We start from the raw sequence: 27,779 nt of genomic DNA on the forward strand, positions 1-27,779 counted from the left end.
GCTTCAAAAGATGAATAAATCTTCACATCTTACATCAAAGTCGAGTACTGTACGTCCAAGGGTTCGATGATTGACGTGTTGATGTCATCACGTTATATGAAACGTCAGATCATGAGTTTGAGTCCTTTAACGCGCTGACGTTCGGCCTTTTGGACCGATATGGGTTCGCGTGCTTCGTCTTTGCTGCGTGAAGAGGAGATTGAGGAGATCAAAAGAGAAACGGGTTGTGAGTTTGGGACATCGTGGACATGTTGCACGTTCTGTGGGGCGATATCGAGTTAGTTGTTCGTGTGATCAGGCACCAAACGGGAAGTGGCTGGTCCTGTAACTCGAACTCCTGGTGAAGGTTCTTCTTGTTGTTCTTCGTTGTTGTGGGTGTGCTCATTGTGGTGGAGACTAGTCAGGAGTGTATTACAGTCTATCTTGCCCACCAGTGTTGTGGTTGGTATATTTGCTGTTGTTGAAGGTGTTCTCACTTCTTATGATCGTCCATCTTGGTGGGTCCGGGCGCTCAGAGGCAACACCTCTGATTTGTCCAGTCTGGGTTCGATTCCTGACCGAACTATAACTGAACCTGGCGCGCACGGAATTGTGGGATAGTAGTGAAAACGCTCCATTCACAAGGTCAAGAAGTTCGTGGACGAACCAGAACACTGAAAGGATCAGGACGCAACAGAACGGAACAAAAGGAACAGTCGAGGGAGGGGTGGGGGACCAACAGCATGGTTGAAGTACAAACTCGGAGACTTGGACAAATCATGGGTATGGGGAGGAATGACAGGTCGGGGAAGACGCATCATGGGGTGAACAATATGGACGTGGAAGCAAACTCTCAGGACGGAAACCACTTCCATATAAGGGGTTTCCCTCCTGAAGAGTTTTCCTTCCAAATTTAACTTCGGTTTTGTACAGGGGGCACTGCATCAGCGGCACAGCTGTGCCCCCAGAAATTATGCATCCCGCAGCCATGTGCTACACACTGATGAATGAATGATCTTGTATCTCACGGCACCTTTTTTCTTGCCATGCTTATAATGTATCGTCGACGATGCTAACCGCTTGTCGCGTTTCGATTCTGAGTGCGTTACCACCAAGTATTTAGTGTCCACACCCGCCGCAGAGATTTCCAACGGCAATGACACGGTCTTGGCCAAACCCAATACTTGTGTGACATATGCTTCTGTGTGTTGTGGACCCCTCTCTATTTGCCTTGCAGTCTCTCACAGCCAAATAACCCGACTCTACAGCCGATTCAGCAGCCTGGATAAGGGAGAAAATGGCCATCTCACGTGAGTGCACTATAGATATGAAATAACCATTATTTTGCATTTTGGTAGGTATGGTAGCCCAGGTCCTGCACTGTTGTGAGTGGCGTCATGATAATTATCGTGTGCATGTGCACGTGTTTTATATTTTGTTTTTATAGCCGAGATGACTTTCAGCGCATCCCAGAGCTCGCCATCAACCCACTTGGTGACCGAATCATCAACGCCTTCTTTGCGGATGGGTAAGCAGGAAAGGCAGTAATTTAAACCTTTTTTATTTTGTAACTGTATGATATGGGACTTTCAGGTTTTTACCCCGCACACGTGAAGCGAAAAGTGAGGTTAAGCAATTGGTTCTCTCTCTCTCTGTCTCTGTCTCTGTCTCTGTCTCTGTCTCTGTCTCTGTCTCTGTCTCTCTGTCTCTCTCTCTCTCTCTCTCTCTCTCTCTCTCTCTCTCTCTGTCTCTGTCTCTGTCTCTGTCTCTGTCTCTGTCTCTGTCTCTGTCTCTCTGTCTCTGTTAAATTTTGAAAACGAACTTGCCGTTTAGCAGTACTTTGGCTCTGATTTTGGCATATTGTACGAAATCTCGGCTCGATCACGCATTCTTCAAAATGTCACTCACGTCACTTCAATATTTGGAATGTCCTTCCATCAAAAATGAAGAGGAAGAATGTTTCTAACCCACCATGCTTTGGTTGCTTCTAGACTTTGCCGATTTAATATTAAAAATGCCAAACCGCACCCTTCCTTCAGACATGGGTGCAATTTTATTGTATTTTTTTATTTTATTCTGCTCTGTCTGCCTATCTGGCAGTCAAACAGAATTGAAAATCATTCCAAACAGGAAGATTATTGTTTTATGGGACACACAAACCACAGGCATGGATAACTAATATAACGCATTAACTACGGTGTGTAAAAAAAAAAAAAAAAAAAAATCATCAGTGGCACTAAAACTAAATTATATATTTTTTTCTGCAACCTTCAAAATCTTTTATTTTATTTAAAGTGAACTATATACTTGAACACTGTGGAACACAAATTGCCTTCTTGGCACTTTCAAAAATTTCCCATTTAACAGTACTGTACTTTGACAAAACATTACAGCATTTTACATCATCACGTCCAATCAAATTTGCCGTTCAGAGACCCCGCCCATGTCATTGTTTCTCTAGACTGTGCTGCGTAAGGTGTTTTACGAACTCGAGTTTTTCCTTTTTATTTTATTTTATTGGAGTGAAGCTCATGGAAGAGCAAGGTAGAACGGACAGTTGGACAAACCTCAAGGGAATGGACAAACAGGAAAAGAAGAATGGGAAGAGAAGAGGAAACACTGAGACTACCATGTAAAATTGTTGGATTTGGAAAGGTCAATGTGGATAATAAAGATTGTGGATAACCATCTCAGGTGCATTTTTGAGAGGTATGCTGCAAAACTCTCCAGCTGAAATCTTTGCCAAAGCTGCTCATTCTTTCTTTCTTTCAACCAATATGAAAGCTGAGAAATAATGGTTCTTTACTTAATTTTTTTGCTTGAAAAAGCAAAGTCAAATTAATTGTGTATAAACATGATTTTTGATGTTTCTGCATCCTATTTGCTGTACCACATGTGGAATATATTTATAAAGGAACACAGCAGTGTTGTGCCAAATCATTTTGGAGGTTTGTGGAGTGGCTTGAAATTGAGGATTGTGATGTGTTACAGGGAGGACCAAGTGAACTTTAGAGGGTTTATGAGGACTCTGGCCCACTTCCTACCGGTTGAAGAGGGCACACGAAATGCCAGCCCAAGAGAAGCGCTCAACAGCCGTGACAGCAAGTTAAGATGTGAGTTGGGAATTATGGTTTGAGTACCGGTTGAACAAAAATACAGATTTGGTTTCTGTAACTGGCCCTAATAGCCCATTTAAATAACTATAAGGTCCAAAAAATAAAGTTGAATTTCTGGTAACATGCTGCTCAATGAATGGGGTAGGTAGGTACGGATTTGGGGATTTTTTGTTTTTGACGTGTTTAAATGGAAGCTCCTGACATCACCCAGCCATTATACCAGACACTGGATACCTTACCTGTCGACTGTAGGTCTATCAGTCTGTGTGTCAGTCCTTGCGAGTGGAATGGAAGTGAAACATTGCGTTTTAAAAATTGATCATACTTTCCATAAAATGCAGGTTTTGATCACACTAAAATGGGTATGCTGGTTTTCTGAAACAAAACAGGTCAAAACTGTGAAATCTCGGTCAATTGCCATGCATGTATGCTAATCTCCCTAGCCTGGTGTTGGCGCAGTGGTTAGGGCAGCGGCTTGGGATCCAAAAGGTCCTGAGTTCAAGCCCCGTTGAGCCACTGAATTAATACACCAGGGGGTTGACTCAGCCTGTCATCCTTCCGAGGTCGGCAAAATGAGTACCAGTATTCTGGGCCGGTGTATACCCCGGTTAAAATAGGTGTACCATATCCCTGTGTCGTAAGAGGCGACCAGGGTTGCGTCAGGAAGAGCATCCGGCGTAAAACATGTGCCAAATCACGATGCGGATCATACGGATGATCCGCTGTGGCGACCCCGAACGGGAGCAGCCGAAAGAAGAAGAAGAAGAAGTATGCTAATCTCCCATTCATCATTCCTGAAAATCTTGTATATTCAGACATTAGACCCTTTCCTGTTGGCAAAAATCCTAGATTATGTCCTTTGGGGGCATCCATGAAGTGCATACTCTTCAAAATAAGAAACTTTAACCCACTTCCCACCCCCAACTAATGCACTTTAAATTTAATCTACATAATCTGGCAACAAAGCAATTGTTATACCCACTTCTCTATCCCCCCTCCCCTCTCCCCCTTTCGCCCCTCCACACTCCCCTTCTTCCTCCCTTTCCCCTCACCTCTTTGCTTCCCTGCTTCCCCCTCCTCTCCTCCCACCCCCTCCTCCCCTGTATTCCTGTCAGCGAAGCGATGGGTGGTATTAGCTGGTATATTATAAAATGTATGCCTGGTGTTTGCTTAATGGTTAGGGCGGTGGGCTTGGGATCCTAGCGTCCTGAGTTCAAATCCCACTCAGCTGTTGAATTAATGCCAGGTGGGGTTAACTCGACCTGTCATCCTTCCGAGGTCGGAAAAATGAGTGCCAGCATGCTTGGTATCCTGTGTTGGAGTGGCGACCCATCCAGGATTGTGCCCAATAGCCAAGGAGACTACTTAGGTAGCACCAACGGTCTGCACAGAGTCTGGTCCCAATGGATGGATGGATGGAATAAAATGTGTATAAATACTGTTTGCAGGGTGTGAACGTGTCCCTCCCCCAACAAAGAACAGTACTGTCTATTAAAAGCACACACATCACTGAGATGATGATAAGATCTTGCAATTTTTCTTATTTTGTAACAAACCTAGCTTAAAATACTTTTCACCAATTCTGTTCTGTATTTTAAAATATTCAGAACGAATATTTACATTTCGTTTTCGATTTTAGACCAATGTTCACTATAATCTTCTTCTGGCTCTTCATCTTCTTCTTCATAACATACCTTTTTGTTTTGGGTTTTTTTTGGTGGTGGCCTTTTTTGCCAGACATAAGTATATCAAATGCAGACTTCATGGGTCTGACATCTTGTGTATCTTGGTGACCACATCGGCACTTTAAGTGAACAAAATGAACACCAAATGTCTGCACGGCAGCCATGACGTCTGTCAAAGTTGGGAATGTCTATTCGGGGTCCATTTTCCGACTTTGAACAAGACACCATCGATGTGTCCCAGGTGGGTTGTGTGATGGTTTTAAAATGTCGATAAAACTTTCTGATCCCTTAATTTAAATAAACAGCTGCTGATTTTCTTTTGAGACCACAGCGGTCAACAACTGCACAGAGTAATGCCATGCACAGCGGACATAAAATGACCGCCTGGAAGTCACCCCTCGCAAAAAAAAGAAAAAATTGGGGTAGGTTGGGTTACCGGAAAGTCAAGTTTTAAATTTTTTTTTATTTTTAGGTCGAAGTGAAAGTTGGTCTTTTAAAATTTTATTATTATTATTATTATTATTATTATTATTATTATTATTATTATTTTTTTACGACAAAGTGAGAGTGTGGGATTTATCATGGTTGAAAGATGTATTCCAAATGATTGACTAGCTCGTGATACTCTCAAGGTCTGTAAAGTGAAGAGGCTTCTGTCTGCCTATCTGAAGGATGAGGGATGTTATGGCAGAGGGTAGAGTCATCAGTAAAAGAGATAAAAGGGTTTTCCATAATCAGATAGATCATTGATGAAGATGAGGAAAAGTGTTTTGTTTTATGATTTTTTATTTTGATACTTCCACTTATTGTGGTGGCATGATTTTATGCTTTCAACTGGCTATGAACAATGGTGCATCGCCACCCTGACCGAGTATGGGGACAGTACTGATGCAGTTCCCCCATTACCAGTTCACTGGTACTCATACCTCAGAAGGATGACAGGCTTAGTCAACCCCACCTGGTGTTAATTCAGCGGCTGACAGGGATCAAACTCAGGACCCTAAGATCCCAAGCCCACAACCCTAACCACTAAGCCAACACCAGGCTTTTAGGAAAAGTACTGGGCCCAAAACACTACCTAAGGGCACTCCAACCTTGACAGGGAGATTAGATGAGAGGATCTTGTTTGAGAGCCATGTGTTGGCTTCAAGAATAGAGGAAATCATTCAGCCATGTGTGGAGTTTGCATTGGATTCCATAAGCAGAGTGGTTGGAGAGCAAGACAGGGTGCAAGATTCAATTGAATGCATGAGATATGTCCAGAGAGATGGCTCTGATCGCATGCCTCCATCCGTTGTTGGGAGAGCAGAAGCAACATGTCCACATTACAGTGACTGGTTTGAAACCGAACTGATATTTTGAGATCAGGCCATTGGAGAAAAGGAATGATTTGATGTCAACTGCAGTGATGGAATGTATGACTTTGCTAATTACACTGAACAACAAATTTCAAAAATTTTTTTTTACTGGAGATGTGTAAAGTGATTTAAGACTAATTTGGGTACGCTGATTTCAAAAATCGTAACCGTTTTGTTGTATCACGTCAGGATTTTCAGGAACAGAAATATTCCCATTGCCTAGAAGTCAGGATTTCAATGAAATTTACATATGTCTTTAACATGTCTATTTCGTACAATTGTTGTTAACTTGTGTTATATTTCTTTCTTTCAGATAAAGATGAGTAGGCGTTCCTGTACCAATCATCCTGACAACTTCTGTTATGTCTGTGGTCGGTATAACAAAAAAGATCAACAGCGAAGTATATCTACAGCAGTGAAAATGAAGGCCGCCTACTTTCACTACTTCGGGTGTAAGGTGGGGGACCAAGAACAGAGCTGGGCACCACACATCTGCTGCACAAGCTGTCACACAACCTTGACTCGGTGGTTGGTGGGCAAGCGCGCGAGCATGCCATTTGCGGTGCCCATGATATGGCGTGAGCCGCAGAATCATGATGATTGTTATTTCTGCTGCACAAGCATCGCCGGCTTCAACAAGAAGAATAAAGGTCACATCAAGTACGCTGACTGCGTCTCTGCTCGTAAACCTGTGCCTCATGATGACGAGAACCCCGTTCCAACACCTCCAGATGATCAGAACATAGCTGTAAGCAGTGGTGAAGAGGATGGTGATGATGAACCTTTTGAACCCGACACTCAAGAATCACACCTTCTGAACCAGGGAGACTTAAATGATCTTGTAAGAGATCTCTCGCTGTCAAAGGCGAAGGCAGAGCTGCTTGGATCAAGGCTGCAGCAGTGGAATCTACTTGAACCTAACACCAAGATATCCTTGTTCAGAGCACGTCACAGAGACATGGCTGAGTTCTTTGAGACGGAAGACACGATGACATTCTGCAGTGACATCAACGGTCTGTTGAAAGAACTTTGGTGTGATCACGATCCTGCAGACTGGCGCCTCTTCATCGACTCGGGGAAGAACAGCTTGAAGGCTGTTTTGCTCCACAATGGCAACGAGAAACCATCAGTCCCACTGGCTCACGCGTTCGGCATGACAGAGACCTATGAGACTATGCGGCAGCTGCTTGATTCCATCAAGTACAATGATTTCAACTGGCACATCTGCGGAGACTTGAAAGTGGTGGCGCTGTTGTTAGGGCTGCAGTCAGGCTACACGAAATACATGTGCTTCCTTTGTCTCTGGGATAGCAGAGACGACAAGAATCACTGGACGAAGAAAGATTGGGAAGAGCGAAAAGAGCATGTACCTGGTCGACACAACGTGAAGCATGTCGCCCTTGTCGACCCAGCCAAGGTTTTCTTTCCACCACTCCACATAAAGCTCGGCTTGATGAAAAGTTTTGTACGGGCAATGGATCTGAATGGGCGTGGGTTTTTATACCTCAAGGAAAAGTTTGGCAACACCTTGTCGGAGGCCAAGATCAAGGCTGGTGTCTTTGTTGGACCGCAAATCCGACAGATTATGAAGGACGAAACTTTTCCGACAACTCTAAACCCCAAAGAGCTGGCAGCGTGGAGGAGCTTCAAAGCTGTGACGGACAACTTCTTGGGGAACGAGCGCGCGGACAACTATGAAGAAATAGTGCAGCAGCTGCTGGAGTCCTTCAGGAAACTTGGCTCCAGGATGTCCCTGAAAATCCATTTCCTACACCAGCACCTGAACTTCTTCCCTGACAACTTGGGAGCAGTCTCGGACGAGCACGGCGAGCGATTCCACCAAGAGATTTCACTCATGGAGACGCGTTACCAAGGGCGGCACAACCTGAACATGATGGGCGATTTCTGCTGGTTCCTGCATCGTGAAACTGACACAGAGCAGCACAAATGCAAAGCCAAATGCCTAAAGCATTTTTAATTACATTCTAGTGGAGTTTTTCTGTAATTTCTATAATTTTGAAGCATTCATGATGAAATGAAATAAATGAATAAATGAATTTTTGTAAATTTCATTGAAATCCTGACTTCTAGGCAATGGGAATATTTCTGTTACTGAAAATCCTGACGTGATACAGCAAAACGGTTATGATTTTTGAAATCAGCGTACCCAAATTAGTCTAAATCACTTTACACATCTCCAGTAAAAAATTTTTGTTGTTCAGTGTTATTGGAAGTAAGCTGATCAGTCTGTGGTTACATGGATCGTTTTTTTGCACCTTGTTAACCTCCGCCATTTTCGAAGATGGATGGAGGTTTGTTTTCACCCCTTTCTGTTTGTTTGTTTGTTTGTGAACAGTATTACGGAAAAAACTCCTCGACGGATTTCGACGAAACTTGGTGGGGGGGTTAGGTCTGGTCCAAGGATCATGCCATGAAATTTTGGACTTGGTCCCCCCCCAAAAAAAAATTGTTTGAGAATTTTTTTTTTGCATTTCTACATGTTTTAAGTGATTTCCAACCCCCCCCCAAATTTTTTTTTTACCCCCCCCCCCCAAAAAAGAATTTTTTTTTGCATTTGTACATGTTTTAAGTGATTTCCAACCCCCTCAAAAAAAATTGTTACCGCCCCCAAAAAAATTGTTCGAGAAATATATATATTTTTGCATTTCTACATGTTTTAAGTGATTTCCAACCACCCCCAAAAAATTGTTACCCCCCCAAAAAAAATAGAAATTTTTTTTGCATCTCTACATATTTTAAGTGATTTCCACCCCCCCCCCAAAAAAAATAGTTTGAGAAAAAAAAATTTTTTTTGCATTTTTTACATGTTTTAAGTGATTTCCAACCCCCCCCCCCAAAAAAAAATGTTGGAGAAAAGAACTATAACTCTGTCAGCACTGTTGACATCATATTTAATTAATAAGATATAAGGTTCACTTGTGACCCAGCAGTATTTGCGGCGGAGGTTTTGCACTCTCCCGAGTGCTCCCCCTCTAGTTTATGTACTGCAATGATGTTGGCTGACTTCCAAGCAGATGGGAGATGAGTTTGGGCAAATGATATGGTGAACAGAGCAGAAAAAGGATGTGCAAGAGCAGCAGAGCAGGTTTTTTGGATATGTGTACTGATGCCATCTGGTCCACTTGAATCAGAGTTGAGAGTTGCCAGAAACTTCTCCACCTCCGTAGCTGCAAAAGACAGAGTCCAGTAGCAGTTGTGGAGATATATATATATATATATATATATATATATATATATATATATATATATATATATATATATATATATATATATATATATATATATATATATATATATATATATCGAGGAGGTGGGCCAAGCAAAATTTGGAAGCAAACACAGAATTTAGGCATTTGGCCTTCTCGTGAGCATAGTCATCTGTGGTGCCATTTTAAGTGAGGGAAGGGATGGAAAGGGAGCATACACCAGGGATGGACTTGAAATGATGCAACCTCATTCTTGAGGTTGGACAGATGTTGTTTTTTTGGCTCTCCTGAGGGTAGACACACTTATTGCGGGCATTGTGGAATGATCCAAGGTTACCTTCAGTCAGATTTGCCTTCTGTTTGGAGAATGCAAGTTGTTTTCAGGCAACTGCCTCACCACAGGATTCAGAGTAGTCAGGGTGGGTGGGATTGGTAAGATAACTGAAGACAAGATTGGATGAGTATGCATAAGGGACATTTGAAGCATTCGGCCTTCTCACGAGTGGAGTCATCTGTGGTGCCATTTCAAATAGGAACGGTACTTGGTAGAGTGCATACCACTGCCAAGCTGAACACTTTACATTTTGAATCCCATTGATGGGCCAAATCTGCATCCGGACCAGAATCAAAATCGAATTGGCTTGTTCACATCACCTACCCAACTCGTCCAAGTTTTTTCATAATCCGTCCACAACTTTGAGATCGTCCCTATATATCGTTTTTGGCCCGATCTCTCAATGGTGAAAAATCACTTAAAAAATTATTGCAGTCCGATCCAGATCTGGATCTTCACCCAAATAGAATCAAGTCGTCCTTATCACACACCCAACCTGTCAACAAGTTATTGACAGATTCGGCCAAAACTTGGTTGAGATATCCTGCCCCCTCAGATGGTGGGGGTTAAGCTCGGATTGATGCTGCTCAGGAAAAAATGAGGCAGCAGTGGGAAGGTGACCAGAGAAGGCCCGATTTTGACGCCAGCTGCTTGGGCTACGCAGTGAGGCCACGTCACTTCTGTACTGTGGTGTGACTCCAGTGGGGAGTTAACCGAGTGTGAAATGCTTTGAGCTAAGACCTCAGATGTCAGCCAGAAATCAAAGCCATAGAGGGACTTCAGGGTGTGAATTGTGACTGAGTTAGGGATTAATGCCAACACAGGTTTCTCATCCATGGGGGTGTTTGGCTTGTTGGCCTGGTTTGGTTTTTTTACATCTGTGTTTGTGTATAAAAAATTTGTGTGTGTGTGTATGTATATGTATGTATATATATATATCTATATATATATATATATATATATATATATATATATATCTATATATATATATATATATATATATATATATCTATATATATATATATCTATATATATATATCTATATATATATATATATATATATATATAATTGCGGTTCTCGGAACCGCATGCATACAACAGATAGTTGTCCCGAGTCAGTTATTCTATTAATATATGTGTAGTTAGGTCCCTACCTTTGTTCTCGTAGGACGACAAGGGAGTGTGTTGTGATGGGCTATTAGGTTATTAAATCATTTTCCCCTTTTATTTTATTCCCTCCTTTTACGATCCACGGTGCCTTCATCTCGCTTGCTACCCTCGTTTCGCTGGCCACAGCATACCACCGTCTACCCGGACTCTCGCTTTCTGAGTCAAAATCCCGACGTTCGGCTGGACAAACGCTGTAGCCGCACCACATCTACCTGTCAAAGGCCATACATGCGCGGCGTGGTCGGACCATACTGGAGTCTAGCTAAAACCCAGCCCAGAAAGGCAGACCATGTGAAGGGCCGGTCCAATCGGGATGCTCGGATCATCGGACGATGACGTCGGTTTCGAAATGGCTCCTCCCCGAACTCCCGGCTCTATAAACTATGGAGCAATCCTCAGAGAGTGGTCGAAGTTGGTTGGTTGAAGTGGTTGCGAAGGTGGTTGGGTTGGTTGGAAGGAGAATTGCAGATGAGAATTGTAGAGTGAAGGAATTGAAAGGGGTTTGGAGTAGTTGTGAGTGAGTGTTCCTGCTACTTGTCTCCGCCGACACGACGTCGAACTGCCCCCTTGCTTCTCAACCAAGCCTCCTGTCTGGCCCCACTTTCTGTTCCTTATCTCCGACCTTGACGAACGGTCTCTTGCCTGGCCCTGCCTGCTGCTCATCTCTCGCCCCCTTTGGAATCCGCTCTTCTCCCCTCAAGCCCCTCCTGCAGACACGATGTCCACACGTATGGTTGTGGCTGAACAACTCAACCATTGTCGGGTGCTGCACCACAGAGCATCCCTCCCCTGAAACGCTCAGGAACCGAGAAACTGTAACCTCAACTCCCTCCGTCCCTGGCTGCAAATGTCCCTTTCACAATTGGGTTTACTTTGTCTAAGTGTGTGTCTGAGAGTGTTGGTGCCTGTCCGTTAAGTAAGCCTGTATAAGATATTTAACCTCCGCCATCAAAGATGGATGGAGGTTACTGTTTTCACCCCTTTCTGTTTGTTTGTTTGTTTGTGAACAGTATTACCGAAAAACTCCTTGACGGATTTCGACGAAACTTGGTGGGGGGGGGGGGGTTAGGTCTGGTCCAAGGATCATGCCATTAGATTTTGGACTTGGTCCAAAATCCAATATGGCCGCTATGGCAGCCAATTTTTTTTAAATATTTGAATTTTTTTTTCCATTTCTACATGTTTTAAGTGATTTCCAACCCCCCCCCCAAAAAAAAATTGTTAGAGAAAAAAAAAATTTTTGCAACTTTTTTTTTCAACAAAATTTCGATTTCTTTTTTTTTGCATTTCTACATGTTATAAGTGATTTCCAACAAAAAACATGCCAAAATTATAATTGCGGCTGATTTTGGAACGTCAGGTGGATATACCCACGTAAAATAAATTTCTGTCTCAAGGAATCTCGTTATGATGAATGAATTGAGTATGTAAAAGGGAAAGTTGCAAACTATAACTCTGTGAGCACTGTTGACGTCAAATTGAATGAATAGGATATCAGGTTCACTTGAGTGACCGAGCAGTATTGGCGGCGGAGGTTTTGCACTCTACAGAGTGCTCCCCCTCCAGTTTATTTATGTTTTTAAAAGGAAAAATAGAAGGAAAAAAAAAACCTCAACGGGTTGTTTATGATTCTTTTCTTCCTGCAGTTGCTTTTAGCCTCTATGATCTCGACAAGGATGACAAGATTTCACGCGAGGAACTGCTTCAGGTAACTCTATTTCCTTGAATGTTAAAATAGGAGATAATACCTTGCTCAGAGCTCAGCAGGCATTCCTGGAAAAAGGAGTGCTCAACAAAAATGCACTAAAAGGGGTCATTATACCATTGTTTATATGCAGATGCATTCACGACAAGTTACTGCTTATGCATAAGAAATAACGCTATATGACGGCTTCATTGAGGTATCGATAATAGCACTAATAATAATACAGATAACAAACTTCGCCGCTCCCCTCTCAACCGCTATTGGCCCAAGAGCCTCGTTTGATGGGCCAGAGGACTGCCCAGGAACTGTCGCACGAACGGTCCTCCTTTTCTTGGGCAGGATAGATATGTAGCTTGCCTGGCTTTACCCACAAAAAGAACATAAAAGACAGATTACAAATTAAGAACATTAAAAAGGGGTTTTAAGGGTTGGTGGTTTTTAGACGTACGCATTAGAAAGGGCGGATGACATCTTTCTCTTCATAAAATGATGCATATCTCTTATCACAGCTACATTACCTCATGCTTATTCTGTTACATTCACTGTGGGAAATAACTGAACTATTTTATGCAATGTTATAACATACTGTTTTGTACGGTACACTATGTTCCCAAAAGTATTGGTACAGCACCCCTTTACTTGAAATCAACCTTCAACTCCCATCTCATCATGCAAAGCAACAATTGCTTTACAACGGTTATTAAGGGTTGATCATTTTTAAATTACATTGGAATGTTATGGTGCAACAGATCAGCCTGACTGCAGAAATTGTGCATTAATGGTTTTGCTGATTACTGTGTTGGCAAGAATATCCACACGATTCATTCCCTGGATGTCCCAAAACATTGTGCTCAGAAGTTTTGTCAGAGAGGTGAGTCCTTTAGTTTTTTTTTTTTTTTGTGTATACCTTGGTCGAGGCTCGTATGAGAGCTAACACACAACTCACAGCAAGGAGGCATGAGACAAGAGGGGCGGGAGTGGAAGGGACAAAACATTGGGGAACAGACACATTAGGTGAACTGTGGAAGGGAGAGGGATGGGGATAGGACGAGGAACATGGCGAAGAGAAGATGGACATTACAGGGACTTTCAGGAAGGAAAGCAGGAGAATTGAAGGAAGTGGGCTTGGGTGGATTATCGGGGGTACAAAAGATCGAGGATTTGGATGGGGGAAGATAAGAGGTGGTGGTGAACAGCTGTTTTGAAAGCCTGGAGGGAAGAATGGGAAAGAATAGAGTGAGGAAGTTTATTCCAAAGGCGGGGAAAAAAGAGGAATGAAAGAGTGAAGATGAGCAGCGATTCGTGATTTTGGTAGTTTTACCAGAAGGGGGTTGTTGGCGGACCTTGAGCGCCCTGTGGAAATGTGGTGGGGACAAATCGCAGAGAGAGCAGGGGGGGGCAAGGCTGGAGAGGAGTCGGTAGAAGACAGAAAGACCACCGACCAACCTGCGGTGATTGAGTGAGAGGCCCAAAGACTCAGCTTCATTGCGGGAGATGCCAATGATCTTAAATGCCCTGGTTTCGACAGCGTGAAGCCAAGAAAGATGGGAGGTAGGAACACCAGCCCAGAGGGGAGAGCAGTACTCCATCAGGCTACGGACAAAAGCTTTGTAAGTGGTCAGGAGCTCAAGAGGGCCGAGGAAGGACTTTGCACGACGGAGGATTCCCAGTCGGCAACTGGCTTTTGAGGCGAGGTTGGAAATGTGACTTTCCCAGGAAAGGTCATGGCAGATAGTGAGACCCAGAAGCTTGAAAGAAAAGACTTCTTCCAGAGGATTGTTGAGAAAGTGGATGGGGGGGTTTTCTAAACGGTCCTTTCGAAGAGACATAGTGAGAGTGTGAGATTTGTCTGGATTGAAAGACATGTTCCATGTGTTGGACCAGTTTGTGATTTTATCCAGATCTGCAGTGAGCGAAGAAGCTGCTGCTTGCCGGTCTGAGGGATGACAGATGGTACGGCAGAGGGTGGAGTCATCGGCAAAGAGAAATAGAGGATTTTCCAGAGAGTCCGAGAGATCATTGATGAAAACCAGAAAAAGAACAGGGCCCAGAACGCCACCTTGAGGAACTCCAGCCTGCACAGGAAGAGGGGATGAAAGAACTCCGTTTAGGGCCACACGTTGACTGCGACAGGAGAGGAAGTCTGCGAGCCATGAGTGGAGATGGCCTTGAATACCATGGGAAGAGAGTTTGGTGAGTAGGGCAGGGTGCCAGACTGTCAAAAGCACGTGATATGTCCAGGGATACGGCTCGGATTTCCTGTCTGGCATTGAGGACCTCCATCCATTGATGGGAGAGCAGAAGCAGCATATCCAGGGTAGAGTGACCTGGTCTGAAACCAAATTGATGATTGGAAATCAAGCCATTGGAGAAGAGGAAGGATTTCATGTCTGAAGCGATGATGGATTCCATCACCTTGCTGATGATTGGGAGAAGGCTGATTGGTCTGTAGTTACAGGGATCTGTTTTTGCACCTTTTTTATGCAAGGCAGTGATGTTAGCAGATTTCCAAGCAGATGGCAGATGACCTTGGGCAAATGAGAGGGTGAATAGAACAGAGAGAGGGTGAGCAAGAGCAGAAGAGCAGGCTTTGAGGACACGTGGGCTGATGCCGTCTGGACCGGTTGCAGAATCTGACTCGAGGTTTGAAAGCAAGCTCTCCACCTTGTCAGGAGAAAAGTATACAGAGTCCAGGGACAGTTGGGTGCGACTGGGTAAAGTGGGTAGAGATAGTGATGGGTTTAGGACACAAGATTTAGCTGCAAACACCGAGTTTAGACATTCAGCTTTATCACGTGTGGAATCAGCAGTGCGGCCATTTGAGGTAAGGGAGGGGATGGAGGGGGAACATACACCAGAAACAGATTTGATTAAACGCCACCAGGATTTTGAGGAGGGAGAGAGGTTTGAGAGTTCAGACTTGAGAGAGAAAGATGTTGTTTTCTGGCTCTCCTGAGGGTAGATACACACTTGTTCCGAGCTTTGTGGAAAGAACTGAGATTGCCCTCAGTTGGGTTTGCTTTCCATGAGGCAAAGGCAAGTTGTTTCAGGACAACTGCCTCGCCACAAGCTTCAGTAAACCAAGGGCGGGAGGAAGGGTAAGACAACTGAACACGAGAGGGGATAAATATGTGCATGAGGGAGAGCAAGTTTCTTTGAAAGAATTCCCAGGATGAGTTGATGTTTGAGAAAGTAGTGATAGGAGACCAGTCTAAGTTTGATGGCTGCTCGGAGACCCTGACAGTCGGCTTGAGTGAAATGCCAGAGTCGACGGCGGTGAGGTGGTTCTCTGATAACAGCCAGAGAGATGTCCACTTTAACAAGGACGTGGTCAGAAGAACCAATTGGAGCAAAGGAAGAGCAGCAGATATTGTCAGGGAAATTTGTCAAAATCAGATCCAGAAGAGATGGAGTACCATTGGTTGAGATCCGGGTCGGGAAGTTGACCGATTGAGTCAGTCCCAATGAGTCGCAGAAAGCTTTTGCTGAGGTGCCATGGCAGGTGAGAGAGGTACCCACACCTAGCCAACTGGCGTGATGACAATTGAAGTCACCACATAAGAGGAAGAGAGAGTTTGGATGAGAAGATAGAAGATGGTCCATGTTTTCGGATAGTGAGGTGTAGATGGAGTCATCACTGTTCGGTGGACGGTACAGTACACATATAAACATGAGGTGGGAGTGGAGGGGAAGCCGAAGCCAGAGGTATTCCTGGGGGTGTGGGGGAGTGAGAGCAGTGCATGGAGAGTGAGGAATAGAGTCTTTGATGAAGAGAGCAACACCTCCACCAGGACGAGGCTCAGGTCTGTCATACCGTAAGAGGGAGTAACCAGGGAGAGATACTTGGGAGTCAGACACGTCTTGGGAGAGGAAAGTTTCTGTTAGGCAGATAATGTCTGGTTTGTCAGTGGCAACCTGTATGGAAAGATCTGAAAGGTTTGAGCGAAGGCCCCGGATATTTGAGGTACACACTTTTAATGAAGAGGTAGGGGAGGAGGCTTTGGGTGCAGGAGGTGGAGGGGGAGGGTAGGACAAGGGACGAGGGGGGAGGTAAGGAGGGTTGCTGAAAGAGTGTGGGGTATGGCAGGGTGGGGAGGGGAGGGGGCCGAATGAGGAGGAGAAAAGGCTCTGTGGTGCTGGGGGAGATGGGGGACAAGAGACAAGGAAGAAGGCAGTTGAGGATTTGAGGAGGTGGAGTGAAGAGATGGAGGTGAGAGGGCAGTGGAGGGAGGCAGGTTGGTGGATGAGAGGGGGGCAACTTAGAGAAGGAAGAGTGAGGGGGATGAAAGGTGGGAGAAAGGTGAGGGGGGAATTTTTGAGAGAGGTGAGAGGGAGGCTTGGAGGGAGAAGACTGGGATGGTTGCTTTGAGAGTGAGAGTGAGGGGTGAGGGGGGTGAGTTGGCACTGAAGTTGGAAAAAAAGAATGTTTGATGGAAAGCGAGCATCCATGGCAAACTGTGGTTTTTAAAAGTTTTAGGTCAGAGATGCGATTTAACACAATTCTTGATGGATGCAATGAAGGCGAATTCAGAGCATGGAGAGAAGAAGCGCTGTAATAGTTCGATTTTTTTTAGGCAAGGAATGAAGGAGAGGTCGAAATGAGAGCAGTCTGTTAAAATAGCAGAAGAGTCGTGCATTGTGAAACAGTAAAGAGTACCACATGTGTGAGAGAGGAAGATGAAGCATTATAAGATCGTTTTTGTTGTTAGTATTAATGTATGAGAGAGTTGAACAGATTAGGTCATGGAAGTGTAAAAAAAAAAAATTTAGGAAGAAGACGAGGAGGAAGTTAAGAGGAAGAAGAAGAAGCAGAATCGGGAGAAGGTGAGCGTGTTGTTGTTGTTGGGTATATATATATATATATATATTTTTTTTGAGATAAGAAAGAGATTAGTTGGGAGAATGGGGGATGTTTGGAAAGTGGGGAGGATGAAAATTGAAGGTAATGGGGAGGATAGAAATTGAAGGTAATGGGGAGAAAAAACAAACAAACAAAAAAAAAAAACAATCAACACCGAGTGGAACTGGTAGGCTTCAAGCCTAGGCCTAGGCCTCAAACACCAGGTAAGAACGTCGACAAAAATACTCACAAAATAGCACGATTTTTGAAACAAAACCGAACTAGGAACACACATTAACATGTAGGTGAGAAAATTAAACAGTTAAAACGGGACAAATAACAACCGCAAACTTAACTTTGAGAACGTCAGCAGGGAGCCCCGAAGGAGACCTCTTGCCGCTCCAAAACCGGAACCGGAAGTGATCTTGTTATCTTGCATTTTCTCCCTTTAATTATCTTTTATAGCTACTATTGTTAAATAAAATCAGCGAGTGGTATCACCACTGGGTGCTTGACCCATTGGACTCAAGTAAAATGATGGGTCGATGTCTCATCACATCATAATTTTGTTCAACAAGTCGTCACCCAAATTCTGTTGACATTGCGAGTACTCTTTTGTCATGGTTATGCAAATTGTCTCCTGATCAATTACAGGTTCTTTTCTGCAATTGATCTCTGAAATTGCACCCACCTGTCACTTGTATGAATTTCGGGTTTGATTGAACGGTGGTTTATACACTTCCAATTGTGATGAAAAGTTCTGCAATATGGAAATGAACGTGATTGCCCAAATCAACTGTTCAATATTGTGGTATTTTCGGGAGTCTCAACATTCGGTTGCACATGATCATGTACATCACACGCTGCTGATCCACGTCCACTCCCCTTGACTTCTGCGTGAGAGAGACAATGCCAAACTGTACAGCTTATTTCTTGTAAATTTCTGATATTTGATATTATTGTCCACAATTCATAATACAGTTTTTTCATCATCGAGGAAATATCCAGCATGCTTTGTGCAGCGGTGTAGGAATGTATTAGAAGAGGTCAGCAAGGCACAATGAAAACGGGACGAGGTTGTGACACATCTCGATTGACTAGGAAAACGAGTGGACCGGTATGGATGATGATGGATGATGATGGACGTGATTTAAGGGATTGGTAGAAGTTTATTGGCTTTTACATTTGCTGATCGGGAGGACGAAAGGATGCTAAATTGTAGCAGTACAGTTAATTCGTGACCATGTACAAGAATAAGCCCTGAGACGTTATGTCATGTGGGAATTATATTGTTCTCAAGCTGATTGAGTAAGTCTTCAAAGTATTGGAAAGGGTGTTGAATAATAGGTTATAAAAGTTGATGGGATTGATGGAGCTGCAGTTTGTGTTTATGCTAGCTGTAGTGAACACGGAAGTTATTTTGATTCTTAATCGGAGAATTTTTTTTTGTTTTTTTTTAACGGAACAGCAAGTTGTAATGCGAGTTTGTGGATCAGGACAAGGCATCTGATGGGGGTTGCCTGAAAGATAGGTGTGACAGGTGTGACAGGGCCTTTAGCACCATCATGGGGAACCCAGTCATGTGACAGTATGTTTACATTAAGTAAAGTAGCTCTTAGTCCTTTTATTGTTGTGGTGATGTATGTGTTGATTGAAGGAGCAAGAAAGAAAATCATTCCCTTGGGAAATAGGATCAATGTCAGACTCTGATGAGGGCCTTGAGGATGTTGTGGTTGCATGGCTGGAATGTGGGGGATTCAGGATAAATGGAGAGTACAGTCTGTGGATATTTGGTATGGGACAGACATGGAATTGAAGCATTTGGGAAAATTGAAATACCTGGGTTTTACTTTGCAGAACGGAAATGGTTGTAGTGAGGACAGGGTTGAGTAAGTGGGAAGAGTGTATCTGGAGTGGCCTATGATTGAAAGATTCTGGTTGGGCTGAGTGTGAACACATCTTTAGATTACCTGAATTAGGGCGTATGACAAGTGTGCGCAATGACGTGGGAAGGAGTTGTGGGGAGGGGGGGGGGGAGAGCGTGGAGTTTTGGGTTATTAAACTGAGTGTGCAGGGATTTAGAATTTATTCCTGGTGCTGGATGTATTTCGCTTACTCTTCACGAAGGACACAGTGGTATCTTTAGTCTTCACCAACTAATGCCAGCAGACAGGACTCCCAGCTTAACATCCATCTGAGGGAAGGCACATGCATTGATGAATCGCTCAACCTATGAAACACCAGGATGACATTTTATAGCTTAGCTGACAGTCAAACCCAGGCTAGACAGGTCACAGGTGTATGCATACCATTCGGCTATCCTGCCCACCCCAGACAAAAGGTGAAGTGGATGGAGGTGATAGCAAGGGACATCATCGTAGTCATCATCATCATCGTCATCAGCCTCTGGTTTGTATCATTGCTGAGAACATGGCTATGCCGCTAATGCAATACACCCTGCTGATTAGGGCAGGAATTTGTAATTTGTTCAGGGTACCAGCGAATACTCACCGACTTCACCAAGGACCCAATAACCAAGGTTCACAATAACCCAAACTAGTCCTGGGGTCTTTGAGGTCCACCGACTAATGCTGGCAAATGGGATCACACACTGATGAATCACCCTGCTTGTGAAACACTGCATTGACATTTATAGCGAGGTTAGGAATCAAACCCAAGCGAGACAGCTTAGAGGTGAGTATGCATGTACAGAATAGTTGCACGAGATTTGGATACATCCGTACACGCCGGTGAAGGAACGTATGGATATCAATGTATCTGCCGTACTGTATTTGCAAACAATAAATACACGGCTCTTTCCTCAACAACTGTCGTCGTTTCCACCTATTTTTCTGTTGTGAATATTTTTACGATAACACTTCAAGCATTTTGACTGAAATCGAGGAAATCCCACATTTTATCTGTGTAATTAGATGAGCTCTTTGTCATTTATTACATAATAAAAGGCTCAGTAAACAGGACATTGTGCAAGGTTCCCAGTGCCTGTTTGACTGATCTTGGGGCTTTTTACATTCCCTAATTCTAGCTCTCCCATCACTGCATCAATCCCGCTACTCTCACCCCATCTCTCCTCAGTTAACCATAATTTTTACTTTATGTACAGTGCCTTTATCCTATAAGGCACTGTGGAACATCATGTCGTTGCGTCCATCATTTTTCATTTTTCTTTCAAACGGTGATCTAAGCCTCATGGATGAGTTTGAATACACATCACATGTGGGACAAAGACAAATCAAAATTTAATTTGACAAGGACAATGGCCTGTGTCAATTAGGTTCTTATACATGGATAACCTGACATGAGGTGACATCATCATGCTTTCACTTGAACTATAAGAGCATTAATAGAAATTGGAACAATCAACACAGCATGCAGTATTTAAACCCAGGTCCATCCATCCATCCATCCATCCATCCATTGGGACCATACTCTGTGCAGAGCGTTGGTGCTGCCTAAGCAGTCTCCTTGGCTATTGGACACAATACTCAACGGGTCGCTACTCCGACACAGGATACCAGCATGCTGGCATTCATTTTGCCGACCTCGGAAGGATGACAGGCAGTGCCAACCCCACCTGGTATTAATTCAACTGCTGAGTGGAATTTGAACTCGGGATCCTCAGATCTCAAGCCCACCACTCTAACCATGAAGCCAACACCAGGCATGGACCCAGGATCACAGCTTATTTTCTCAAACAAAAAGTGCAGGTTCAGCCTGAATGTCTTATCTGTGGCATGTTGAGAAAGGAACAAACTTACGATTCAGTGCACTCAATATTACTCCCCACCAACCTACGTGACCTGTCCATAAAAAGTTTCCAGATGCCTTCATAAAGTCTTCTTTACCCCAAGGCAGTATTCTAGGCCCCATCTTATTCCTAATCTTCATCAATGATCTCACTGACTCTGGAAAACCATTATGTGTGTATATATATATATATATATATATATATATATATATATATATATATATATATATATATATATATATATATATATATATATATATATATATATATATGTCTTTGCTGACGATTCCACTCTCTGCCATGACATCACTCATCCCTCTGACAGTCAACAGCCTCTTCCCTCTCCTCAGACCTTGACAAAATCACAAACTGGTCAAACACTTTGAATATGCCTTTCAATCCTGAGAAATCCCACACACTCGCTCTCTCTCCGACTCCACCCACAATTTCAACCTGAGAAATCATACGGCCACCAAGTTGGTACTTACTGCTACGCGATGTCAAAGACATCTTCAAAGGTATCATATTCACAATCACCATGCCCTCCCTATAAGTTTCCCTTTGGTGTAAAATGACTAAAGCCACAGTTAAAAGTCATAGTCATCATGGGCCTTGTGAAGATCGGCCTCAGCGATTGAGGCAGCGGTCTGTTGTCTATACGCCGCCCAAATAACTATGTAGCATTCTCTCAAACAGGACTTTTACCGCCGAGGTTGTGTGGACGTTCCATGGGTCCTTGCTAGTTTTGCTGCATTGTAGACGAGCAGGCATTTGTGATATTTTTGATAATTGAATTGGGGGCTTTTCTAACATCACTGATTATTTTGCATCATGGATATCCCTGTGCTTGCATCAGCATTGATGTGTTTGTGCTTACTCCCACCAGGTGCTGCGGATGATGGTTGGGGTTAATATATCTGACGAACAGCTGGGCAGCATTGCTGACCGGACCATTCAGGAAGCTGATCAAGATGGAGATCATGCAATCTCATTCTCTGAGTTTCAAAAGGTGAGTCAGGGCAGCGAGGCTTGACTTTGTTTCAGCATGCATATTTAAGCTGTGTGCATGCTTTGGGAGCTATGTGATGCAAAATTGTTTGACAATAAAGTTGTGGAAAAGAATGTAGAAAAGGTTTGTTTGTTTTTTCTATGCATGGTCTGGGCTGGTGGAAGAGCTAGAGCAGAATGGAATGGAACAAAATGGAAAGGGGGAAGGAAACATCAAAAGCAGAGTCTAAGTGAAATCGATGGGGTGAGGAGAAGGACACATGAAGTGAACAAGCTGAAACACAGCAATAAGAGGATGGGGAAAGTGGGGATGAAACATAAAAGGAACATTTTAATGAAAAGAGGTGAGGGAGATGTGGAAGGGGTTGGGGGGGGTGGGGGGGTGAAGCACAATCACCTGGGAATGGGAAATGTGTGTGTGGGAATGAGGTCATTTGGGGTGGAAGAGATCGTAAGTATGGATTTGGGGGGGGGGTGACCTGAGGTAGTGGTGAACAGCTGTCTTGTAGCCCTGGAGGGAAGAATGGTACTCAACAGATGGGAAGTTTGTTCCACAGGTGAAAGAAAAGAACAAATGAGTGGAGGGGTGCAGTGAGCCTGGATTTTGGGAGTTCAACAAGGATAGGGGCACTGGAAGACCTTGTGCACCCTGTAAAAACTTATGAGGGACAAAGCCAAGAGAGGATATGTGGTGAAAGACAAAAAATGGAGATCGTGGAGTACAGAGGCTACTATCCTGTCTCCAATTTAAAAGTAACAGGCTGAGACACTTGGCTTCATTGCATCAATAAAAGTAACTTGGCTTCACCATTAATTTTGAGTTCCTTGCTTTCCACGGCATCAAGAAGGGTAAGATGTGAGGCATGGGAGCCAGCCCGAATGGGGAGAGAACTATTCCATCAAGCTGCGAATGAAGGCCTTGTCAGTTGACAAAAGTTTACATTGGCCAAAGAAAGATCTTTCACAACAGAAGAGGCCCAGTCAGTAGCTGGCTTTGGAGGCCATTTTGGAAGTATGGTCTGCTCTCCCCTCTGGGCTGGTACCCTTGCCTCACACCTTGCTCAGCTTGACACCATGGAAACTAAGGCCTTCATGATCATTTGAATCTCCCATGATTAAGAGGAGTCTATGGGCCTATCACTTTCTCATTGCAGACAGGTCGATGGTCTTTCCTCCACCGCTTCCTTTCTGTTCTTGCACCCTCTGCTCTTTTCATGCTTTGTCCCCCACCATACCACACCGCCCAAGTTTATACAGGGTGTATGCAGTCCACCATCATATAGCCTGGTGTTGGCACAGTGGTTAGGGCAGCGGCTTGGGATCCAAAAGGTCCTGAGTTCAAGCCCCGTTGGGCCACTGAATTAATACACCAGGGGGTTGACTCAGCCTGTCATCCTTCCGAGGTCGGCAAAATGAGTACCAGTATACTGGGCCGGTGTATACCCCGGTTAAAATAGGTGTACCATATCCCTGTGTCGTAAGAGGAAACCAGGGTTGCGTCAGGAAGGGCATCCGGCGTAAAACATATGCCAAATCACTGTGCGGATCATACGGATGATCCGCTGTGGCGACCCCTAACGGGAGCGGCCGAAAGAAGAAGAAGAAGAAGATGCAGTCCACCATCAACCCCCTTATGGTGAAACTCCCAAAATCCCAAATCACTGCTCACCTCCACTCATTCGTTCCTCTTTTTTTCCCACCTGTTTAACAAATTTCCACATTCTCTTCAATGTCATTCTTCCCTTCAGATCTTCAAGGACAAATGTTCACCACCATCTCGTATCATCCCCCATCCAAAACCATAATCTTTTCTATCCCCGTTAACTTCACCCCTCCTCTACCAAGCCCACTTCTTTCCAAATTTACAGTTTTTCCTTCCTGAGTTGGCATATGTTTCAATCTTGTCCAGCCTGTGTGCCCTCTCCACCCCTCATAGTGTTGCGAATCTGGAAGCCATGAGCACACAACATGCAGGTCCTATAGATCAGTTATCTCGGTAAGTACATTTTTCCAGTTAGGGTTCCGACCATAGTCTAATGGGTAATTAAATGTTCCTGCGCTGTGGAGTTATTTTAATAGTCAGGTTTTCTTTTCGTTTATTTTTACACCACCAACATCAACGCCGACGACACCGCATCACCCTCACCCTCACTTTGCTTCCTTCACCTCGCTCTGGCTGACGTTATGGTGGGTGGAGTTCAAGGAGGAGCTGCGCGGCGGCCCTCGACCAATCAGCATGCAACGAGTGAGGTGACCGTCGCTCGGTCAATCAGATCCCACGACAGGAGGAAAGGGCTCCGTGTGATGTCACCACGCCCCCGGGCCAATCAAGTAGCTTGCCACCCGTTTTAGCCAGTGGGAGAGACGAAGAGCGATTTGCGTGCCAAAACTGGCCAGTGAGGGAGACGAAGAGCGATTTGCGTGCCAAAACCAGCCAGTGAGAGAGGGAGGGTCACGAGGAGGTGCCCCCCCCTGAAGAGGGGGGTATATTTATAGGTGCGGTCTGCACGTTCTGGGGGTTCTGAGTGTTCTGGCAAGAAGTGAGCATCTGCGCACAAGGTGGTGGAGTGCGAAAGCATCTGCGCACGGAGTGGTCGGTGCAACGGAGGGTCTTCTCCTGCCAGCCTTCACCCTGCCGACTTCGTTCGCCTGGAGCCCGGTCGTGAGAGCATCTGGATCGTGCTCGGGGTCCAGTTCTGCCCCGAGGACCTGGTCCTTGAACACCGCACGAGGCGGACAGGTCCGAGACAGGCCTCAATAAAGACCATTTTGGTCCGATTCTTTGGGTGTGTGCATATGTGTGTTTGTGGCGCCAGTCAGATAAGTAGTGAATTGTATAAGTGCCGTGCTGTATATACGTGCATTTCTTTTAATCAGTTTAACTCTGCCCTTATGTGCTCCCCTCATTCCCCCATTGTGAATAAATACCCCGATTGTTAAATGTTTCAGCTCGTCCGTGTCCTTTCCTCCCTTGGCTTAGCGTGCTGCGTGTTGGGAAATTAGCCAGGCTGTTGCCGCTGTAACGGGATATTTGGGACTGACGGACCTCAGCGATAAACCGCTCGGATCGCACACGGTTCAAGTACGCTAAGCGGCTCGTTCCGTACGGGTGCCGTCGAGGGTGTGGAGACTCGGTAAATCGCCACGTGGTCTCTCAGTATTTTTTAAATTGGCGAATATCCCTGTACCACGTGGTAGAAATATTGACCCTTCACGGTCCGATAAGGACCCGTACTCTTCAGTTTTCCGAAGAAGTACGATCTGAATTCCGGGCGATCGGGCGAGCCGACCCTACTGCTCCATCTAGCGGTCGTGCTCGCGGCCCTCATCCGGCCCTGCAACAATACCTCCCCACATCCCTTATTTGTACATATCTTCCTATATTTTGTCCCTAAACTCTACATTATCCCTCAACCCCCCTCCCTACCCCCCCCCCCAATCTACTGTTTATTTTGTGTTGTTGCATCCTGATATGTTCTGTATTCTATCTAACTTATCAGCAAGCCTTGAACATGAGTTTGTCTGAATTGCGTACCATTGGAACATGAGTACGTCTTTTAATTATGTACCATTGGAATGTGAGTACGTCTATTAATTACATTTGAGTAGAATGTGAGTGTCTATTTACGTACTCTTGCAATGCGAGTACCTCTAATAATTACAGAACATTGGAACGTAAGTATGTCAACTAATTACGTACTATTGAAATGTGTACGTCGATTGATTTCGTACTATTGTAATGCAAGTATGTCAATTGAATACATTCAGTTAGAGCTTCAGTACGTCTACTGATTGCGTATTATGTCTATGGTGGAAGGTGGACCTCCGAAGGTGGACGGAGGCTATGTTTTAATGTCTGTATGTTTGTTTGTCTGTCTGAAAAGGACATTTCAAAAGGTTATGGACGAATTTGGTGGATAGGTTGGGTGAGTGACAAGGACAAATTTATTAGGTTTTGGTAAGGACTGGATTCAGATCTGAGAATTTTTAAAGTGATTCTTCACCATTGAGAGATAGGGCCAAATACAATATGTAACATCATATCTCAAAAAGTTGTGGACAGATTTGGATGAAACTAGGTGGACAGATTGGGTGGTGACAAGGCCAAATTGATTCTATCTTGTTGAAGATCTGAATCGGATATGAGAATTTTTCTTAAGTGATTCTTCACCATTGAGAGATGGGGCCAAAAACGATATATAGCGTGATATTTCAAAAACTTGTGGATGGATTACGACAAAACTTGGTAGATTAGTTGGTTAGGTGACTAACAAGCCGATTAGATTTTGTTTCTGGCCCGGATCAAGATCTGGCTTGTCAGTGGGATACAAACCATAAATTGTTCAGTCTGGTGGATGTATGCGCTCTACCGAATGCTGTTCTAGTTAATTATGTAACACACCAGTGCACAAAATACACCACACAAAACCACAGAAAAGAAGTCCTCGTGAAGGGCTGCAATTTCTGATTTCTCTTTTTAGTTAACTCGAGCAGTTTGTTTCACGTGTATTTATAAAGGCTGTTCATTTACAATAATAAACACATACGACTGATCACTGATGATTTGAAGAACTTAACAAAGTATGAATATCATTGGAATAACCCAAACTCGTCCTGTGTGTAATTATGGTTTTGATATCAACCCTTTCTTGGATTGGAGCCCAAGGGCAAGTTCAGTGCTACCAAAGCTCTCTCTTGGCAAACATTGGATGAGCTGGTTTGCCATTGTCTTCTCAATGGTAGTCAGGCCAGGAATTTGGAACTTGGTCAGAGTGCCAGTGAGTGTGCTGGCGACATTTGTTTCCTTTACTTCGGTTAAAAAAAAACAAAAAATGGCAAACCTGACCCTTAATTTCATTTGGGGAGTCGTGAAATAGTCTAACATCACAGGCTGTTGAAAACTGTAAAATGCCTGCTTGTTCCCCAGGTGTTGGAGAAGGTGGATGTTGAACAGAAGATGAGCATACGTTTCCTTCATTGACTGGCCAGCTGGAACTGGCAGATGATTCTTAGGAACAGTGCTTAGGGAAGTATTTTAGAGAACTCCACTTTCAGATCGAGCTTCAGAGCAGTTACTGGAATGGCTTCACAATACTTATTTGCCATTTTTGTAAGATTGCAAGTTCCAATGCTTGTACAGGTGTTGTGCACACACAAGCATCTCTTCCTCTCCTTTGTCTATTTATCCACTTGCGTGTTTGCCTTTAAGACTGCTGTGGGATTTATGGTTTCTCAGTGATGATGATTATTCTTCTGAACATTTTTCTTTAACAGGTTTTCTTTGCTGAATGTTTGGTTTAATATCTTCCTTGTAAACCAATCTTATTTTCTTATTTCTGCACTCAGGTTGTTGAAATGAATGATACCAAATGTACCAAATCTGTACAATTCAAAATGGTTGTTTTTTTTTTAAATTATTATTATTATTGAATATGATCACATTTCTCAAATAAAGATGAGCACTATGGATATTCAAGGCAATTTGTGCTATTTTATATAAAGTTGAATTTGAACAAATTGATTGATTATTTGTCTTGCCAGAAAGGGAGAGGCGATGCGTGTGCGTATCCGCTTGCAGATCGAACTTT

At 43.9% G+C, this 27,779-nt stretch overlaps 2 protein-coding genes across 2 annotated transcripts in view; one reads left to right on the forward strand and one right to left on the reverse strand.

The window, feature by feature from the left end:
- The window catches only part of LOC147011748 (alpha-N-acetylgalactosaminide alpha-2,6-sialyltransferase 2-like), a 98,152-nt gene extending 98,065 nt beyond the window's left edge, over window positions 1–87 (reverse strand). The window contains exon 1 of the mRNA XM_085857960.1: window positions 34–87. The gene's annotated coding sequence lies outside the window, so the exon portion shown is untranslated. The remainder of the gene's footprint in view (window positions 1–33) is intronic.
- On the forward strand, window positions 51–27,662 carry LOC147011749 (calcineurin B homologous protein 1-like). Its single transcript, XM_085857963.1, has 7 exons — window positions 51–226; window positions 1,217–1,289; window positions 1,427–1,507; window positions 2,971–3,092; window positions 12,516–12,577; window positions 22,070–22,192; window positions 27,119–27,662. The coding sequence occupies exons 1-7, from the start codon at window positions 160–162 to the stop codon at window positions 27,170–27,172; spliced, it is 582 nt and encodes a 193-aa protein (XP_085714089.1). The 5' UTR covers window positions 51–159; the 3' UTR covers window positions 27,173–27,662.
- Window positions 27,663–27,779: the final 117 nt, after the last annotated feature.

The sequence above is a fragment of the Eptatretus burgeri genome, chromosome 15 (assembly GCF_056783735.1).
Source record: "Eptatretus burgeri isolate ZD-2024b chromosome 15, Ebu_testis_v1, whole genome shotgun sequence".
NCBI lineage: Eukaryota > Metazoa > Chordata > Myxini > Myxiniformes > Myxinidae > Eptatretus > Eptatretus burgeri.

Bases quoted from the DNA above. Each gene is read 5' to 3' on its own strand.
- LOC147011749 (XM_085857963.1), top strand. From the start codon at position 160: ATGGGTTCGCGTGCTTCGTCTTTGCTGCGTGAAGAGGAGATTGAGGAG. The intron at 3,093-12,515 runs GTGAGTTGGGAA...TTCTTCCTGCAG, and splicing joins CCGTGACAGCAAGTTAAGAT to TTGCTTTTAGCCTCTATGAT. The intron at 12,578-22,069 runs GTAACTCTATTT...TACTCCCACCAG, and splicing joins CACGCGAGGAACTGCTTCAG to GTGCTGCGGATGATGGTTGG.